This window comes from Borostomias antarcticus (assembly GCF_949987555.1).
Source record: "Borostomias antarcticus genome assembly, chromosome: 7".
In the NCBI taxonomy this organism is placed as follows: Eukaryota; Metazoa; Chordata; class Actinopteri; order Stomiiformes; family Stomiidae; genus Borostomias; species Borostomias antarcticus.
This window is the reverse complement of record NC_140240.1, coordinates 4,011,566-4,032,375: the sequence shown is the minus strand read 5'-3', so window position 1 is coordinate 4,032,375 and position 20,810 is coordinate 4,011,566. Positions and strand designations below refer to the sequence as shown.

Here is a 20,810-nt window from a genome sequence, read left to right as displayed (position 1 = left end):
CAATAAGGGCGCTTGCACTCGACCGAGCCCGAGTCATCTTTTTTAGAGACGGGAAAAAAGATGCAGACATTACCAAAATGCATGATACCATAATAAGCCCATAATAAACATAACATAGTATGTGAGTATTTAGTCACACAATTCGTTTCTTACCGGTAAATAGTTTTTCAAGTGGGTTTTAGATGCCGTTCCTTTCCGCCTAGTCGTTCACGACCTCATTCCAATATGGCACAAACTGCAACTGCGCATGTTCTGCCGCCTATATCCACGTTCTAAGCCCGGATAGCTGATATTGTCGGCGTTGAGCATGAAAAAATGACTTCCATCTTCACACAATAAAAAATGACATCTCTAAAACCAAAATGTAAAATGTACATGGAAACTGGCAATATTATTTTATTTTCTTTCATAAATTTTCCTTCAGAGAAATATCATGCACATCTTAAATCATTTGTAATTTGAAAGATTTTGTCTAATTCCCCTATGGATTCAATACTTTGTTAATCGTTGAACTAGAATATGCGTGCATGCATAAAAGACCCACTTTCGTTACATTACATTTATAAGTGATGGAACACAGGACTAGGATGTCGACTTCATTCAACCATATTGAAAAAGATTCCAGTTGCTTATTTCTGCTTCATTGTTCGGTCCTCATTGAAAATATGGCCATAAAAAATAATTAAATGCTATTTTATTGAAACGATTGAATGCACATGTTGGTAGATTTTGAGGACAATCGCAGATGTGGGCAGAACATGCGTGGTAACCTACTTGTCATTATCAGAAAGTACCGCTTTTTTGGACAAACTGAAAGAAATATGCAAGCAGCTTGGAAAATGTTTAGTTCGAGGATAGTTGAAGAATATGCTGCCATTGTATCAATGTTCGCAAATTTCACGTTTTATAAAGGGTTTAATAACGTTACCAAGAGAACCCATAATCGTTTGTGGAAACAGGTTTTGCCGCTCACTTCGACGATGCAGCCGTGACTGCTTAATCCGCCACAAAAGAACAATCCATATAGGTGCCCGTTTAACAATAGAAAAACACACGAGGGTTTCTTTATTCGTTGATAGGCTATAGAAATAACCATTGATTCAATTCACCATAGTCGAAAGAATAGGTTTGATAGCCTACATAAGCCGTCTGAACAATGACAAAACATACAGCCTAGGCTAGGCATATCCCATTTGATTCAAATTCAACTTAAATGAAGTCTTTCAAATGATTTTCTAAATCAAGCCTCGTAACACGACGTGGCTGGTCGAGGATTTGGAAGAGGGAAGAACATAATCGCCAACTGATATTTTCAGACATTGGGATGTTGATGTGTCATACCCTACAATTTTGGCTATTATCCAAATTAAGGGTAGACAAGTTGCATACATGTAGCCTGTGTCACGTTAATATACATATTGGTAATGCTTTAAACAACAAAATCCAGGCGTTCGGATAAATATGCAGTTCAAAGAGTGTGAGGTTTGGTGTCCCAAATGTATAACTTTCCCCATCACTGCATAGGTGACGCGAGAGACAGAAGAGACGTGGACAGTCGGTGCGCACTGCAGGAATGTCGTCGACTCGCTGGCCTCGGACACAATGAAGGGAGCTGCGTTTTGTGGCACCTGACCACTAGGTGGCAGGAAAGCCACGTACCTGACCAAACCACCAGACACGACAAAAATGTCACCGGAATATCTGAAAAATGTCTTAATGAACACACATTCTGAATGGTTGAAAAACAATTGAATTAATTCCTTCAATAAAGCAACTGGATTAGTGTTAATGTTTTTATTTGTAATCAGATGTAAAATATGAAGACAGTAAAAAAAAAAGTCCTTAGCTCACCCATATTCTAGGCCTATCTGTTAAGGGCAATATACATATCATTTCATAAACATTGTGTTCTTGTTAAAATAACTACATTCAAGTAACATCACATATAAAGACAGATACCCAATTATCCATTACTGAAGTATCCCATCAGAAACACACACACACACATACAAAATCCTTCAACAAAAATACAGTACCATTACAGCCACTCATTTCCTCGTAGCCTATCCTATATGATGTCTGCTTTCATTTAGCTCTTAATTACAGTATGATTCAGGGTGGCTTGAAGTGTGACAGAAGCGGCCACTGGTTCTGACCCATATGATGCAATCAGTCCATCACGAGTTGTCATATTTAGTACCACGTCCAACTCAGAAAAACAGCACCCCCTTTCACAGCGAATACCCAAGCAACTTTTAGGTTTCGTTTTTCTTTTTCTTTTATGGAAGCTCCACTGATACGATATCGGACTGGTTTATAGGGAATGTGATCTTCCAGAGATTCATTCCCACACACGCGTACGCTAGCACGCACACGTGCCCCCTCACGACTGGAGAGCGTGAGGTACAGTAGTTAAAACACACAGATGTGTGTAATAGAGCAACGTTTGACATACCAGCATGCAACAGACTGTACAACTGAGCTGTGGTGTGTGTGTGTGTTACATACTGTATGTGTGGGTGTGTGGTCAGGACAATATATTACAATCTCAAAGATAGTACAGTATGATTCATATTGATTCAAGGTTTGATCAAAATAAAAAAGTAAGACACCACTATTGATTGGACCCTTCACACAGTGATAAAAGTTACAATGGTGTATGCCCTGGCCTCTCTCTTCTCCGTTCCCTCCGAGTTAACACATTTACACTGGGGACGATTTGGGCAGACACATAGGGTGCGTCCCAACACTACACTGTGGCTTCCTTTCTTGTGTCCTCCATCTGAATCCTCTGTGATCAACAGGAACTGGATGATTTTGATCTATAATTCTCTCACCAGTCGTGTTTACTCAGATGATTGTAAATAAGAACACAGAGGCTAACGGTAGAAAAGGAGACCGGACTGGAGTGTTGCGACCCAGCCATGGTCAGTCACTGTGGGTCCCTGTTAGTCCAGGAGACGCTCCATTTTGGGGTTGATGAAGGAGAAACCTGCAAAGGCCGTCTGGTCCATAGAGTCTATCAGGTTCTTGTCTGTGTGGGAGAGGCGGGGTTTCTCACTCAGGAACTCCCGGTCAAAGTTGCTGCAGTCATTGGGGGCTTTCTGTGATTGGCAGAAAAGGGCCGTCAGCAACACGCAACTAGTTCCATGGAGAAATAACGACTATGGTCCAAGGAATACGTGTTCTCCTTTCTCTAGAATGTTCTAGAAATAAGGACTATGGTCCCAGTAATACACGTGTTCTCCTTTCTCTCGAATGTCCAGTGTTCTAATGTTCTCATGTGACTGGAACCAGCTTTGTAATAGAGTCCCTACACTTAACCAACACTTGTTGTGTAGCATACATTCTTAGTACCAATAAGGAGAAGGTAGTATCAGGAAAGTAGTATGTCCAAAGTATTGGAGCAGGGGATCATACTTAGAATGGTAGATGACAAGAGAGAGAGTTATCATACTAATGTTCCTGTGTTTGATATGCAGACCACATTCTGCTGACCATCTAAGAATGACTAAATTACAAATCACACTGGATTTGTACTGCGAAGACATGTGGGAAACACTTTATAATAACTCTTGTTAATAAACCATTTATAAAGCATCTTTTCATAATCTGTTCATCCTTTAAAAATCATTAGTACAACATTTATAAACGTGAGAAAGCTATTTATATATGAGTAGCTATGTATTTATAAACATGTTTCAAATGGGCCATACCACTTTGGGTTTGAAGGGGGGGTCCATCTCTCTTCGCTCTAGAGCGGGCCAGTTGATGGTCTTGAAGAAGGGGTGACCCCGGATGTTTCCCACCACTCCTAACCTGCGACTAGGGTCTCGTTCAAAGAGCTGGGGGGGGGGAGTAGGAGAGACACAAACAAATGTTGCTTAACGCTGAATTTCCCTCATATACATTGTGTGTGTGTGTGTGAATGCTTCACAAACCTTCTCTAGCAGGTCTTTGGCTTCCTTGGTTATCCACCGCGGGTAGTGGGGCATGTCCATCCTGATGGACTCGAACAGCTCGTCCTCGTCGTCGCCCTGGAACGGCGACTGGCCAATCAGCATCTCGTACAGCAGCACCCCGAACGACCACCAGTCCACGGAGAAGGTGTACTTCTGTCCCAGCAGGATCTGAGGACCGACAAAGAAAAGGAGAATGAAGAGAGATTGGGACTGGGCCGTAGAGAGACAGAGAGCATGACGAAAAGCGTATTTGGGACCCAGGTCTGGCACCTAACACACTCACCTCTGGGGCGATGTAGTCTGGCGTTCCACAGAAGGTGGTGGCCCGGTTCTCGCCGAACACGTTCTCCTTGCACATCCCAAAGTCAGCGATCTTGATGTGTCCCTCCCTGTTCAGCATCACATTGTCCAGCTTCAGGTCCCTGTAGATGATTCCTTTGGAGTGAAGGAACTGCAGACCAACAATGATCTCGGCAGAGTAGAACCTAAGAGAGGAGGGAGGTGAACAACACATTAAGAGATGTTTTTTATTTTTTATTTTCTAAACTTTATTTAAAGAGTTTCACATTTTACACACAACATAACACACACCCTTTTCCCCCCTCCCTCCCCTGTGACTTAAAAAACAAAACAAAAAACAACAACAACAAAAAAGACAGAGGTATACAATGCTGAAATTAGTGAGAAAGAGAAGTCTGAATAAAATATGTCCAGCTAAGATACAATATGTCATCACAATATGTCATCACATTAGCCAAAGAGGAAGAGCATCAGTTCAGTGGTATATTCAGTCCCTTCACATGATCAATAAATGGAGACCATACTTTAGTAAACTTATCACATGACCCATTCAACGCATGTCTAATCTTCTCAAGCTGTAACGACAATACCTCCTGTATCCACCTCTTGAATGGGGATGTTTGTCGGATTTCCAATTCACAAGAATTATTTTGCGAGCAATAAGGCTACTAAAAGCAATTGCTTTCCTTTGTGTGTTTGTGACATGGGTTTCCGGTGGTATTACCCCAAAGATGGCGGTGAGTGGGCTCGGTTCAAGTGGGGTATTGCATAGTACTGAAAGACAGTCAAATATGGGGGACCAAAAATGAACTAGAGGGGGACAGGACCAAAACATGCGACCTAATGACACTGGGTTACTGCATCTGGGGCAAGTGGGGTTGACAGTTGGGTATATTTTAGCTAGTCTGTCATTGGAGTAATGTATCCTGTGCAGCACCTTGAATTGAATTAACCCGTGCCGGATACAAATGGAAGAGGTATGTATAGCAGAGATGCAATTTCCCCAGACTTCCTCAGGGAGCGCCACCCCTAGGTCGTGTTCCCGAGCGTCACGTATCTTAGACATCGTTGGTGGATCAATATTTTGGATAATATTATATGCCTTGGAGATTAAGCCCCTCGCAAACGGATTCAAATCTAACAGGTCATGCATCGAATTCTTACTCGGACGGTCGGGGTATGTAGGGAAGTGTTTGGAGGCAAAGCTGCGAACCTGAAGACACCTGAAGAAGTGAGATTTTGGGATATCATGCTCCTTCTGTAAGCATTCAAAAGACATGAATGATTTGTCATCAAACAAGTCAACAAAGAACACCAATCCGTGTTGGTGCCAACCGGCAAAACCTGAGTGGAGCTGTGAAGGCGTGAAAAGATGATTTAATGACAGGGGAGAAAAGACATTCATCTGACTAAGATTGTAGTGTTTACGAAATTGTGTCCAGATTTTAATGGAGTCAAGTACTACAGGATTGGAGAAAGTAGTCGTTTTAGCGCCTGTCGACAGTGGAGCAGACAACAGGGATATTGGGGAGACGGACGCATGCGACTATGTGTTCCATAGTTACCCAGATAGGCCCTTCCTTATCAGAGAACGCAGTCACCCAGCACGACAGGAGAGATTTGCCGCCCAGTAATAGTGGAGGAAATTGGGGAGGCCTAGCCCGCCTTCAGGTTTGGGTCTCTCCAGGTAAGCCCTCTTTTTTATTCCATACAAAAGTTGAGGTATGTTTAGCTAATTTAACAAAAAAATTGCTTCGGGAGCCATACAGGGAGTGCTTGGAATAAGTACATAAATTTCGGTAGTACTGTCATTTTGAGGGTGTTGACACGACCCGCTAATGAAATTGGGAGACATGACCAGTCTGCTTTTGTACGTTCTAACAGTGTATCGAAATTTGCTGTTCAGAGTGCTTTAAATTAACTAGTTATCTGTACCTCTAAGTACTTGAATGAAAATGATTCATATTCGATTTTGAAAGGGAATCGGTCATAATTTAGTCGTTTACCAGCATCATTCACGGGGAACAGAGAGCTTTTAGTCAAGTTCAATTTATAACCAGAAAGGTTCCCAAACTCCTGTAGCAGGTGCAGCAGGCGAGGTATGGACTGTGCAGGATCGGCAACATATAGGGCCAGGTCATCCGCGTACAGTGAGACCTTATGGGTTGTGTTTCCCCTTGCTATACCCTTGATTCCTTCCTCCTTCCTGATCGCAATCGCAAGAGGTTCTATGGCTAGATCGAACAGGAATGGCGACAAGCAACACCCCTGGTGGGTGCCCTTATGTAATGGAAAATAATCAGAAATTAAGCCATTCGTTTTAACAGCGGAGCTGGGGCTGTCATACAGAATCCTAATCCATGTATGAAATTATCCGACCTATCATATATGCTTTAAGTGCTTCCCACAGTGTACGTCGCAATATCACTGGACTGTCATTTATCTCGAGGAAGATGTCTATCTGTTGATCAACAAACTCTTTAAACTGAGTGCACAGCAGCAGCGCGGGGTTAAGAGATGGTTTTAAGCAGTTTTAGTCACGGCTGTTGTATGTGGACCTGGCTTCAGTTGTTTACTATCATTAGGATACCCACCGGGGTGCATTAACTCCTATAAGGACCGGATGTAGCTATGACACTCACATGGATCTGAAGAGGTCGAAGCGGCCCTTATCCTGTATGTGGAACATCAGGTCTCCTCCATTCAGGTACTCCATTACGAAAAACAGGTGCTCCTGGACACACATCAACACCATCGTCAGTCGTCGTTGAGAGAGGGAGGGGGAGAGAGGGAGAGAGAGAGAGAGAGAGCGAGAGAGAGAATGGAGTGGTACGTAGCCTTGTGGTTAGAGCATCTGACCAGTGACCCGAAGGTTGCTGGTTCAAGACTGGGCCAGGCCATTTGACAATCATTGCCTACTGGTGTGCCAAGGTACTTAACCCCAACTAGAGCAAAAACACTAAGTTGAATAAAAGTGTCTGCTAAGTAGATCTTACCTTGGTCTGGAAGGTTGAGTAGAGGTGTGTGAGGAAGGGGTTGTCCCACGCCAGGGCTAGAACTCTCTTCTCCACCATGGTGCACTCAACGTCATCGTCCATCAGAACCACATCCTTCTTCAGGGCCTTCACAGCAAAGTACTCCCCTCTTCCCTTCAGCTCAGCCAGCAGGACCTGGGGACCCCAGGAGACGGACGTTCAGTGGGTCACATCTATCATCTAAGCACTTATTAGGTGGATACCTTTTTTTGGGGGGGGGGAATACACTTCCCTATATTGAAAGCACATCAAGTTAATCTTTTGGAGTGGCTAGTGGTGTGGCGCTTACCTTGCCAAAGCTGCCTTTGCCCAGCACCTTGTGGAAGACAAAGTGGTTGATGGTGAGCCGTGTTTGGTGGATGATGCCGGAGGGAGGGGCAGGGGCAGGCCCGCTGCCATTCCACGGCTTCCCAGAGCTATCAGCTAAACACACACATACACACACGTACACACATTTGAATTCTTTATTTAGGTTCGCATTTTCAAAATACATTGCAGGGACCCAAATATAATTCCATTGCTGTCATGTTGTTGGGTTGCTTAATGTGTCACATTTCATAGTTGCAAGCAAGCTTCTAGGATGAACACAATATATATGCTTCCATGCACATACAGTACCAGTCAAAGGTTTGGACACACCTTCTCATTCAATTGAACTGTACACACACACATGCATGTCTTGGTGGTGTACATAATAATGATATACAGTAAGCATACAGAAAATGCCACTAGCACCAGGGGAGTTATGGGTACAGAAAACCTCTTCTCCAAATGCTGCGGCTGCCAATAACGGAGGAGGTTGAGCAATATTTTGCAGTCTGCTTTGCTTCACACTTGGCCAACCCCCATAATCCTCAGGCCTCTGACAGCTAACCTATGGACATGGCCCAGGCTGCCAAATATAAACACAATTAACTGACACTTGCAGCCTAGCTGTATAATGGCTTGTACCAGTGGCTTGTATTTTAGTTTAGATAAAATGCTTCTTCTAAACTAGAATCAAAAGTACAGCCTACTTCCAACAGGAAGACCTCAGTGTTGGTCCTCATCAATCACAATGACATCCGGTGAATTTGCATGTACATTTGAAAATATGGGGGTCACTGCATTGGAACATTTGCGATTTGACAGGGGAGTGTACTACAACAGAGGGGTGGAGGGTAGATGATACGTCCTCGGTATCAACAACTCTATCGTGTCTGGCTATGAACAGACCACACACACCCACACCCACACACTATGTAAATCAATATGCAAGACAACAAATACAAATGAACATCTGGCATATAACAACACAGAGCTATGTACGAATCCTCTGTATGCAATGCCAGTTTCTTACCACTAGAGTCCGCACCTGAGCTTTTGCCGAAGTCCTGGTAGATCCCAATGTCTGTCGAGTTGGAATTGTCTGATTTCTTCATGGATTTCTGTGCATGTACAAATACAAAGGAAAACAGTTATTTGAATGCAAGACCCGTCACAGTCCATTACTACCGTCATTCATCAGATAAATTATGATAGAATGTGAAGCTGCACATGACTGTTTGACCACGAACCCATTCCATGTCTGTCTCACCTGGCTAACTTGAGACAGTGCCTCTGCCAGAAGTTTCTGGTTGATCCCACACAGGTTTGCCACTTTTTTCTGACACTTGTGATGGACATTCATGCCACACTCTGAGAGAAAGGAGAGAAATAGAGTATAAGCAAATAGAAAAATATGCACAGAGAGAGAGAGAGAGAGAGAGATAGATAGATAGAGAGATAGAGAGATAGAGAGAGAGATAGAGAGATAGAGAGAGAGAGATGAGCAAAAAGAGAATGAGGGAGATATAGAACTAGCTATTGTAGTTGTAAACCACAGATCCCCACCCACCTTCACATTTGAGTCCCTGCTTGACCATCCCCCACAGCAGACTGCCACAGTGGTCACAGAAGGTGGGACTCATGTAATTATGAGTCTTCAGACGGTGTGGCATGTCGATCTTGAAGCGCTCTTTCTGGAACTGTACACAGACACACAGAGCTCCAATCACTGCCCAGAGACGAGCTGGGGTGAGGCCCCACATGGGCCTCCAGATCCCATAATGCCCGTCTGTCCCATACAAGCTAAATGATGCTCTTTCTCCGTGTGTGCTTATCTACGTACTGACGGCACAGACCAACAGCGCAGCTTTAATACTCCTCTATACAGCTTTGACACACACTGTACAGTATCTACCCTTCAGTGAAACACTGGGAAAACACTGTTCACCTCCATCTGGCACCAGATACATCTCAGTCAAGGTGGGTATATCTGTTGTGTCTTGAACACACATTATTGATCTGTCTGCCTCGGCTCAAACTCATGTTTAAAAGCTGTTGATGTTGACACTCTCTCGACTTGTGCACTGGGCCTCTGGGTAGATCTTCAAAGTGATTCATGTGAGTCACACAGACCGGGCATGAAGATCAGGAGGCAGATTAATACATATCGGAGGTGAGACAGCTGCCCATGAAGGATAGTGTTGTGTGCCGTGTGCTACTGATATCAAATCTATGGTGCAGTGATGTTTCTGATGATGGGGAGGTAGAGCCATGCTTACCAAAGTTTCTCGGCTGTTGGCTGCTGTGCCTGTGCATCTCCCAATTATTTTGTCGATGCATCTCTTGTGGATGGCCGCATTGCATTCTGCAACAAAGAAAAACATTTTTTTTAAGTTGTTTTATTTCTGAAAATATACCATTCATACCAAAGTGCTGTTTGTGTTATGTAAAGATAATAAGACAAGAGACACTCACGTCTGCACTTGTAGCCTTGCTTGTTGAGTCCCCTGAAATGTTATAATATATAATACATAATCAGTTCTAAAGCACTTCATTCAAATTGGACAACGCAGAATAATCAGCAATATCATAGTAGATTTGTTTTTAAAGAAAAAAAGAATGGGGCCCACACACACACACACACACACACACACACACACACACACACACACACACACACACACACACACACACACACACACACACACACACAGAGAGAGATGTATTGCAGGAACGCCCAGTGGATGTTCTTAGACAGTGTCATAAGTCACAATACTGGTATTGCCAATGATATTGTATTATATATTGTTACTGACCATATTGGACTACATGTTCCAGTTAAGGAAGTATTAAAGCTTATAATAATCTACTCTGAGATCCCCATGGAGACCTGGAGTTTTCTGGTTTCTACGTCAGTAAGCTTGTTTCTATTTGGCTTCTGTGGCTGAACATGGCTAGAGGGGGATTCCAATGTAGCAGATGTAGTGTGACGAACATTTGTATCAGGCCGGTCTTATGATTCAGTTTGTCCAATAATGAACCCTAAAAGAATCGAGGTGTGTGACTTTACGAGCAAATGCAACTACATTTCTAAGAAGTTCAGTGACTGTGGTATAACTGTTAGTAAACTAACACCGGACTGAGAACAGGGTACGTGGCAATGGTCCTGGTCAGGGTCACGGGTGTGGCGGTCACAGTGGTGGTCTCTCACCAGACGAACTCCCTGCAGACGGAGCAGAAGGTGGGCTGTCCGAAGAAGGTGGCGGTGAACTCGTGGTTCTTGATGAAGTGGACCTTGGCCTGTTTGATGGCTCCTCTCCTTCTGTTCAGGGTCATAACCCCGTCCTCCTCTGGCATCTTCACTGACTGCTTGCATGCAGCTACACACACACGCGCGCACACACACACACACACACACACACACACACACACACACACACACACACACACACACACACACACACACACACACACACACACACACAGTTACAGCTAATGTAGATTTCAGTTTGGACTTCAAACTAGACTCTACTCCATTCTGTCTTCCATCCAAGTCGGTACTGACATTTTAGCATTTTTCTTTATCCATCATATCCTTGATATAATATGCATGTTATTACTGCCTGTTGAACGATGACACTGAGCACCAACATCAACCATCAGACTGTGGGGCTGTGAAACAAAACCCCGGGTAGGAGCAGAGATCTAGACGAGAGAGGAGGGAGGCCCTCTCTTTCTGGTTTCACACCGAGAGTAAACAGAAAATGGCCCTCTGGGATCTGTGGCTCCGTCTGACGTAAGCCAAGGGGACTGGGTCAAAGGTCGCTGGAAGAAAATGTGCGAGGCGTGAGAGAGGTAAACAAAGAAAAGCAAAACTCAAAGAAAAAAAAACACAAAGGAGGAAAAGAGGGGGATGGAGTGACCGACTGAAAGAGAGAGAGATGGCGGCCATCGACAGAGAGAAGGAAAAAAAACGTAAGCTTAATGCGGTATTTCCTCTTCGCCTCCTCATTCATTGGCTGTTGTGTAAGTTCTGGTGTGCATCGCTGCGGCCAGCCAACCCAGGACATGGGGCGGGTGACAAAGCCAGAGATCGAGAGGGAGAGAGAGAAAGAAAGAGAGGTCCAGACACGCAGGCCTAAAAATACCCTGGTCTGGGCTGCTTTTCAGGAAACCTGTGGAGGCGGGGTTGTGATGGATGTTGGCGCAGGGAGCTCCTCCAGCCTAGTAGCCTACAACCCCACCACACACACACACACACACACACACACACACACACGCACATACACACACGCACACACACACACACACACACACACACACACACACACACACACTTCCTTGGCCTACCCAGACCAGAGAGGCCTGGCTGGGGCACCCACACACAGCCTCCCTCTGGGCTATTGCTGGCAGTGGAGCTGCTGGGCCAAAGCTAGATTCTCCCACTGACCCTTCTGGACCCTGGCTGACAAGCTGCTTGTCTGGTGTTGAGGTGGGCCGTGAAGAAGGCAGCTCTGCATAGTGTGAGCCGTATTAATATACTAAAGAATATCTTGTTATACAACTGTGTTTACGTCAACGGGTTACGTGAAAGAATGTCTCTGATCCGTGTGTGACGTCTCTTGCGGCTCCTTCGTGTAGAGCCACGAGGCCACATTCCTAACTGCTGCTTTTAATGCAGGACAAACATGTCTCTCACATATCCACTGTGCACCTCAGGTGTGTTCCTCTCCAGCCTGACAGGCAGGTCTGGCACGCCAGGCTCCGGCTAGCTTAACCCGTAATTTAAGAGCATAATGAGCTCAATGCTCCTGAAGAGGACATTCCTCTCGTGTGTGTTGGGTTCTGTGTGGGAGTGCTGCTTCTGGGAAACAATAGCAGCTGCAGTACAGGCCACTACCACCACTAGAGGGCGCTGCTCACTCTCTGTATGGAGGCATGCGAGTGTCAGGGAACAGCTTTGGAGAGTATGGTTTCCATTAGCAGGCAGACTGAGTATTTTCTGTTTGTTGTGCGTATGCGCACGCGCTTGTGCATACAGGAACAGTGAGAAATGTAAAACAAAGTAAAGTTTGTGTACGTGTATGTCTCCTACCTGAATCGGAGTCCTCCACGAAGAACTGCACTGACATCATAACCTTCCCAGAAGGTAGCAGTTCTAGCCAGAATTCGGCACTGCCATTGCCCTTCTTACATCGCTCGGCCAGCACAGACACGCCCACCGTGACCTCAGCCAATGGCTCCTCGGCAGTCTTCATCAGAACCACTTGTATGACCCGCCCCTCATAGATGTGGGCGTCAAAGCAGGACTTCCAGGCGGGGTACATGGTGGGCTTCCTTTGGACCAGGGTCTTCCCTCGCTCTGGGGGGGGAGGGGGGGGGAGGGCATGCAACCCATGGGTTAAAGGTTGATCTGTATAGCATGAGTGCATGTAAGGGAGAGAGGGAGAGAGAGAGAGAGAGCGAGAGAGAGAGACACACACACACTAATTGTATAAGTATGTGTGTGTGAGCGTAACTACTGACCTGTGCTGAGGGATTCCTTCATCTTGATAGCGCAGAAGGGAGGATCGGACAGGGGCGGCAGTGTCCCCACATCATACGAGTTAAAGGCTATACGCAGGAAGGGCGCCATGGTGACCAGTCACCCAGCTTCCTGAAACACACAAAGATGAAGGTTAAAGTTGGAAGTTTTCACACATTGCTCTGCTCAGCGTGCCCGCTAAAAAACGAGAAGGAAGAATTTGAAACAGCTGTGGTGGTCTCAGATCAGAGGAAGTGAGACTGATCAACTCCGACAAATGAAACTACTGCTTTCCCGTCACTGTGTATGAGTGAGTGAGTGAGTGAATGAATGAGTGATGGAAAGCAAGAGATGATAGAGAGACGATAGAGAAAGAGAGAAACAAATAGGCAGAGAAAGAGACAGGGGGGTTGTGTGTATGTGCGTGCATGTGTGTGTATACGTGTGTGTGTGTGTGTGTGTGTGTGTGTGTGTGTGTGTGAGAGCGAGAGACACACAAAGAAGAGAGAGGCTAAGGGAGAGAAAGAGAGGCAAAGAGAAAGAGAGAGAGAGCGACAGAGTGGGTGTGAAAGAGAGAGATGGAGAAAGAGATACAAATCAATGGGATGAGAGGGCTCTGAATCTGGTGAACTGGCATTTCCGCCCACTCTGTTAACAGTGTATATCCAGCTACAAGTTAGAGGCAGAGGCCAGATCACGCCCTTACAAACGTGCCCCCAAAAATCCCTTCAACTGCCGAGGTCTTCACCGTTTGCCCATGCTAGCTACTATTTAAAGTGTAGCTGTAGTTTCTGGGATTTTGACATATTGCCTTGGTCCCCAACACCGATAGGGGGATACTGCTCCAAGATCTTGCATAATGCACCAGTGCTAACGAGCAGCGAGTGGGGTTCTACACTTCTTCACATCATAAAGGCTACAGTACTTCAGTCCAAAGGAGAACCGACGGAGAGAGGCACGCCAGCTCTGTGACGTCGCCTAATCAGCAGCATTAGCCTACATCCTAATTCCACAAGGAGCCACAAAATCCCACAGAATTCCTTGAAGAATTTCCCCACAGCAGTTTCTGTGGGCTTTTGTGTTGTAACTGACCCATTTGTGGAGCTTTTTTGTCCCTTTGTCACCATAACATTTGGATTAACAATGATTTCAGACACTCTGTTGTAGCTTGAGTTGACTGGCCATGTGACTAACCTTCAGCTGGGTTCTGTGGTTGTTCTTACGGGTGGCATTAACCCTATGATGACATTAACTCATACCTCTAGTAAAAACCATACTGCTAAACAAGGGCACGCCGTCCCTGTCGGTGTTAATCATTGAAAAGGGACTGGTTTGGTTTGTCTTCATGCTCATTTTCACATTACTGCATATCATTCAACACGAGTCTCAGGTGACAATATGAGTCGCAGGTTTAGGGGAACAGCATGTCGTGTTCTGGAGAGTTCTTTATTGACAGGTACAGGCAGATCATGTCTTTGTGTGGACAGTTTTGGTTTCCTTTCATTAGAAACATCTAGTTCGTGCCCGATGCCTGCTTTGACAATGTTCTGTTCAGAGGGAATGTGTGTGTGTGTGTGTGTGTGTCTCTGACTGATCTAGTCATGTCATGTCTAGTCATGGCTTCTGTGGAGACAGGACCGTTCGGACTCCTCTGGTGGTCTTCTATGGGCCTGCCACAGCTTGGCCCTGTTTAGAGTGAGGTCAAGAGGGGCAGAATAAGTCAAATGCATAACCTCCCATAACTCTGCCTACACATACACACATAACACACACATAACACACACATATAACACCATAGACATCAATGGTGATCTGAATGAGGAGAGGACGCCTGAAACCTACGACTCTGTGGCACACAGTAAGACGCATCTTATGACTTAGATTTACATGCTTTACTTGATGATATAAGTTTAGAGACAACTCAGACAGAGCTGTTTACTGGCCACTACAGACAAGAACACATACACACAGTCCGGTGAAAAAGAGAGCCTTGTCTCCTGACGGACAGCGGAAAAAATGAGCACAGGCAGTTAGGGAGGGAGTGGGCAGAGGAGAGAGAGAGAGAGAGAGAGAGAGAGAGAGAGAGAGAAATGTACTGTAGGGAAGGCCAGTGAATACGTCAAAATCAAATGACATACTGTACACAGCCTACTGGAGCAGAATCACAGAGAAGTCCACTTCCAGAAAGTGTGGGTAGAACGGCCTGCATGGAGTGGGTTTGTCTGTGTATGTGTGTCCTCGGGGAATACGACCAATGGCCTCAACTGTTCTATTGAGCTTGGACTCTTAAGTAACTATTTAGGGGGTAATCTACTAAATGTTTGCGTGTATAAAACCACATGCAAAACTGTTACCACTTGCACAGAAGTGTTCAAGCTGATCTACTAAGGGCGTGCACTGAGAGTCTCACCATGTGCAAGATACACACCATGTCCATTTTTGAGTTGGCCTTAAATTACCCATTTGTTCCCAAATTGTCAGCCATGAAAATATCTAAACCATATGCCACTAGGACTCTTTGAAGTAATCCGTTTGTTTTAACCCTTTTAACCCTGAAAGTACAGTGACAACATTTTGAATATTAATTGGATTTTCCCTATAATACTAGAAAGCGCAGTTTCTCAGCTTTCAGCAAGTGTTGGAGTGAGGAATTTTTTAGATTTGTTAGATTTTTTTTAAAATATTATTAAATATTTGTTAGATTTTTTTTTTAAATGTTGCCGGTGACGTGGTCGTATCGAAAGGGTTAATCCATGAGAAAATGTGTGAAAAGGGTTTACAATAGGCATTGTCTCTATCATCAAAAGGCTGAATAGTCATTTACTCCTTTGCCCCAGCCATAATTCCTATATACCCTGGGCCAGTAGCTCACACAAGAGGACAGGAACACACGCCAGCATTGTTACCCCAAAGCTCTATCACCTTATTGGCATACCAACATCCGGGTACGCCTACTGATAGAATATATTGCAGATTTTATGGATTATACTATTATTGCCTATTAAGGGCTATGCTCATCTGCCATCTGCTATGGGGCGGCCGTAGCTCAGGAGGTAGAGCGGGTCGTCCAACGATCGGAGGGTCGGCGGGCGGTTTGAATCCCGGCTCCTCCTGACGACATGTCGAAGTGTCCTTGGGCAAGACACTGAACCCCAAATTGCTCCCATTGAACAGGCTAGCACCTTACATGGCAGCTACCGCCATGTGTGCGTGAATGGGTGAATGAGAGGCCTTCATTGTAAAGCGCTTTGGATAAACACGCTATATAAGTGCAGTTTATAAGTGCAGTCCATTTACCATTACACCCTAAACCTGTAAATTACATAATACTGTAGGACTAGCATTGCCCATTTGCCTTTGTTCTACCAGAGTCACCTGTATTACCTAACTATGCTGTGTCCCCTGCATACAGGTATAATCTTATAGGACTGATTTACAGTAGGCTACCATGCCATGTTGAACAGTACTCATTATGAAATAATAAGTACTGAGGGATGTGTATTTCACATAGAAGCCTAGGCCTGTCACTTTTGGGCTTGTTGAACTTCTGTAGTATGAAAAATATAGGCTAAATGGTATATTGGTAGGCCATGGTTAGAATAGTCTAGGTAGAAGAAAGCAGAGATAAATACTGTAACAGCTGTGTTCATTAAGATGCCATGTGTTATCCCATCGCCAACATGTTTACTTATGCCATATCCACCATTAGCAATTTTTAAAGAATTCAAATGTATATGAATAGTAGGCACTTCAATGATGATGTGTTCCAAAAATGATTTTCCTATCTAGCATGCTTTACTACCCTTCTTTTGAGGAGCTTTGATGCCCACAGCTTTGGTCATTAAACACTAAACATATTTCACGTTATTATAACAATGTATCATTCCATTATATGCTGAAAATACAACGATAAAGACATCAGCAATAATATAAATTTAGAGCCAGATACTGTAAGTATGAATGTTTTTTATCCACTATTGTGACCAATGGGATGAAATGGTGTTGCAAGCTTCTAATCAGAGAATTCAGAAACAATGCTCTCATTGCAGTGAAAAGGAACTATCGGCTAAATCAAAGTGTCATTTCAGCGTACGGTACCCATCGCCACTGGGATCTCCTTGTCCAGTTTTTCAGGTGTGCTGGCCGTGGTCTGAAAAGAGTGGCGAGGTGATGTCGTCATTTTATAGGCTGAGAAGTTAGCATCGTCGCCATTAGGCTCTGAGTCCTAAACTCCTATGGCAAAAAATGAATAGGATTCCCTAAAGACCAGACAAACCTTTAGATTCAGAAAGCGACCTGATTATTGGTGGGTTAGTGTTCATTTGTCACAGTAGCCATCACGTGACAAATGAACAACTCAAAAATTGTAGATGGGTTCGTTTAAAGAGCCGTCATGTGACAAGCAACTTAAGACTCAAACAAACAAATGACAACAAATTGATTCTCCTCAATTGTCGAGCAAAGAGATAATGTGCCCCACCAGTCAGTACTTGGCTTGCATCATGGCAATGTGAAGCAGATGCCGTGTTATGCTGTTCCTGCAGATGAAATGTCTGACCGCTTGCACCTAAAGCAAAAGGTTCAGTGTAATTGTTACATACTAACTTCTGAGCATTGAGTTTAAGTCACACACACTGTAGCCTACCACTCAGATATACTGGTTCCTAATTCCATCTCAAGTACAGCCTTTAATGCAAACGCTCAGACGAGCGCGGACACAGCATTGGGAGACGTTTCAAAGCATGGAGGTTCATTCGACTGTGCTCATTCTTTCTGTTCAGATCATATATCTCCAGACACATCCTGTCAGATAAAATGTGGCTGTTGGAAATTCCATTGAATACCTAAAACATCTTCCCATGGACTCCCAACCTAAGGGCATGACTAACATCTTCACAGTTGGACACATACCCTGTATATGACCTCTAGCCATACTCTATCTCTGATCTATCCAATATGATCCAACTACCTACTGAGTCATCTGATTAATGTGAATATAACAACTATAAGGTAAGGTTTGGTTAGTTATAATTTCAAAACCCATATCATGTACAGTACTGTGCAAATCAAATTAAATCAAACTTTATTTGTATTGCGCATTTCATACACAGAGGTAACACAATGCGCTTTACAGAGAGAAATGGGAGGGTGGGCATAGGTCCCACCCCTAAATATACCAGAGGGAAGCAAAAAAAACAACTTTCACCCAGGGGCCAGAAAAGTGAGCTGTAAAAATTCTTCCCTGATCTCTCTCAACGAGACGATCGAGCAAGCACCTCGTACAGTACTGTGCAAGTCTTAAGAAAATTGTTTAAAGCTATTTATCTCAACAGTACTTGATTATTTACTCATAAAACTACAGTCAATACAAATAAACAACAACAATAATAATAATAATAATAATAATAAAATGTGTAATCCTGCAAGAAGCTTGGGAAGCATTTACAACAGGACTACTAAAATGACACAGGAGTGTACCAAAGCACAGACAACAAAATACCAACTTATTTTAAAAGTAAGAAATTCATATTTTGGTCCATGATTTAATATTTGTATTTATTTATATTTTTTATTCACATTCAGATTCTCTTCAGACTGCCTACAACCTACACCATGGACAGCTACAGTACTGTTGTTTCTTATTCTTAAGATATTTGTATTACTTTTTTTGTATTAATGTTTATTTGTGTTTATTCTAATGTTTTATACAGTGTTTTTTCAAGAAAATAAACAGACTGCCCAGATAAATAGCTTTAAACATTTTCTTTGGTGGTGGCCTAAGACTTTTGCACAGTTGTATATATACATATTTATCAGTGGGACAGTAGTTATGCCAGCCAATGCCTGGGTGGAGCCGGTGGAACCTGCTGCCATGGTATGCGGTTATACTAATAATACATTACATTACATGACAGTCATTTAGCAGACGCTTTTATGCAAACGACTTATAATTAACTAATACAGGTATAATCCTACATAATTACAATCATTAGCATTTACCGTAGGAGGTCCTGTGTACTACTACTTGACAGAACTCACAAGTGCATCTCCTTTCTAAAACAAGTGACAGAGCATAATGAAGTGCTGAAGACAAAGTGAAGAATAGCAAACTGTAGGCAACTTGTCCAAAACACTTCTAGAGACTGGGTCGCAACACCGGATCGGAGAAATCCACAGCCTGGCTCCTCCTTGCGTGAGAATTGATCGCTTTGCGGTGCTTATTCCTCATCCAGTGATGGATGGGTGGATGGAAAACTTTCAACTGAATGTTCATATTGTTCTGATAATTTTAGGCTATAGACACATGAGTGGCAGCTTTGACAGCAACCCAAATGAGCTAATCCCATAGCTGTACCATTGCTAGCTAGCCATGAGCGAACTGTTGGATACTGCATTTGCTGTGCAACGTATTCCATTGTCCAGTTGTCAAATCTATTTGCCAACAAACTGTTTGAGAGCCAGCACACCTCAGTGTCCCCTAATCAAAAACATTTTTCATATATCACCTAACCTCTCCAGCACCTCACCAATATCAATTATTTTCTCTTTAGAGAAGAGTACAATCCATTACAACAGCTATTGCTTACAATGTTTTATTGTTGTTTTGTAATATTTTATCATGAATATGATAAATAAATGCTGCATGTAGTTAAAGAAAGTGTTATTCAGTTTTTCATATGCTAAAATTGACTGTAAATCCACTTTAAAGCTGATATTTCAAATAATAACTGTTTAAAAAAGTGCCCCCCGGTGCCCATGGGCGGTTTGCCTCTCTTCCTTCTGTCCTCCTCAGTTTTTTAAGTCACCAGCCGCCACTGATATATATATATATATACACATACATACACACACATATATACGAGTATATATATTATGCAAATCTATGCATATTAAATGCTATTGCCTAATTTGCATATGTAAACATTAAGACAAAGTGTAATACAAAAATATTGTATTATAATTAATACATTCTCTTAATGTGAAGATTAAACTGATAGAAATCAATAAAACTGGACTGGTGGGAGATCCCAGCTGCAATAGGTACCGTGTGATGGAATGACCCTTAGATTTTGATAAGTGTTTTCACTGCAATGAGAGCAGTCATGTTTCTTGCATGTCTGGTTAAAACCTGCTCTACAATAAGTCTTTGAACTTAGGAATGTATTGTAGAAGTATGAGGAAAAATATTCCAGTCACAAACAGGCAAATTACCGTCACTGGCATGCCTTCCAACTGGAACGTCTAGTCAGGAAGTCATAGTTACTGTATCTAACTCCCTTTGTGGCAAACATCATGAAGCCTTAGCTACCAAGAATGAAACATAATAGCAAATCACAGCTGCTGCGCAGCAGAGTCGGGGCCGGGCATTTTGCAAAGGAAGAAGGAGGAAGAAGAGGGAGTGGAGGAAACGATGACAGATACATGAGGATCTGTCAGCAGAACTGCCCGGACCATAATTAGTTTAACATTTCTTTAATTAAAAATATCTTTAAAATGTGTCTCTGCGCTGAGCTCCCTGGCCACTAATGAGGAAGAATAAGGGTGAGGATGAATGTATAGCAAGGGTCATGTATCATTAAGATAACACAGGTTCAACACAGATCGCTTGCTCTCTTATCTCTCCAGGAACAAAGCAACAATGCAAGAAGAGATATGTTATGAATTACTTATCAAGATACCATT

General features: G+C 43.4%; 1 protein-coding gene across 2 annotated transcripts in view; it reads right to left on the bottom strand.

Annotated features, from left to right (window-relative positions):
- Positions 1-1,922: 1,922 nt before the first annotated feature.
- prkcdb (protein kinase C, delta b) overlaps positions 1,923-20,810 on the bottom strand; it is a gene marked incomplete at its 5' end in the record, with an annotated part of 23,548 nt that continues 4,660 nt past the window's right edge. Inside the window, 15 exons of one of the 2 annotated variants that reach the window (XM_084440717.1) lie at positions 1,923-3,104; positions 3,717-3,845; positions 3,942-4,130; positions 4,246-4,447; positions 6,905-6,996; positions 7,259-7,432; positions 7,587-7,720; positions 8,637-8,724; positions 8,874-8,974; positions 9,174-9,303; positions 9,883-9,968; positions 10,079-10,110; positions 10,815-10,983; positions 12,699-12,965; positions 13,130-13,259. In XM_084440717.1, the coding sequence (XP_084296843.1) occupies positions 2,949-3,104; positions 3,717-3,845; positions 3,942-4,130; positions 4,246-4,447; positions 6,905-6,996; positions 7,259-7,432; positions 7,587-7,720; positions 8,637-8,724; positions 8,874-8,974; positions 9,174-9,303; positions 9,883-9,968; positions 10,079-10,110; positions 10,815-10,983; positions 12,699-12,965; positions 13,130-13,238 (2,058 nt within the window). In that variant the 3' untranslated portion in view covers positions 1,923-2,948. Of the gene's footprint in view, positions 3,105-3,716; positions 3,846-3,941; positions 4,131-4,245; positions 4,448-6,904; positions 6,997-7,258; positions 7,433-7,586; positions 7,721-8,636; positions 8,725-8,873; positions 8,975-9,173; positions 9,304-9,882; positions 9,969-10,078; positions 10,111-10,814; positions 10,984-12,698; positions 12,966-13,129; positions 13,260-20,810 lie in introns of those variants that run through there. The other variant, XM_084440716.1, reaches the window with a different exon arrangement.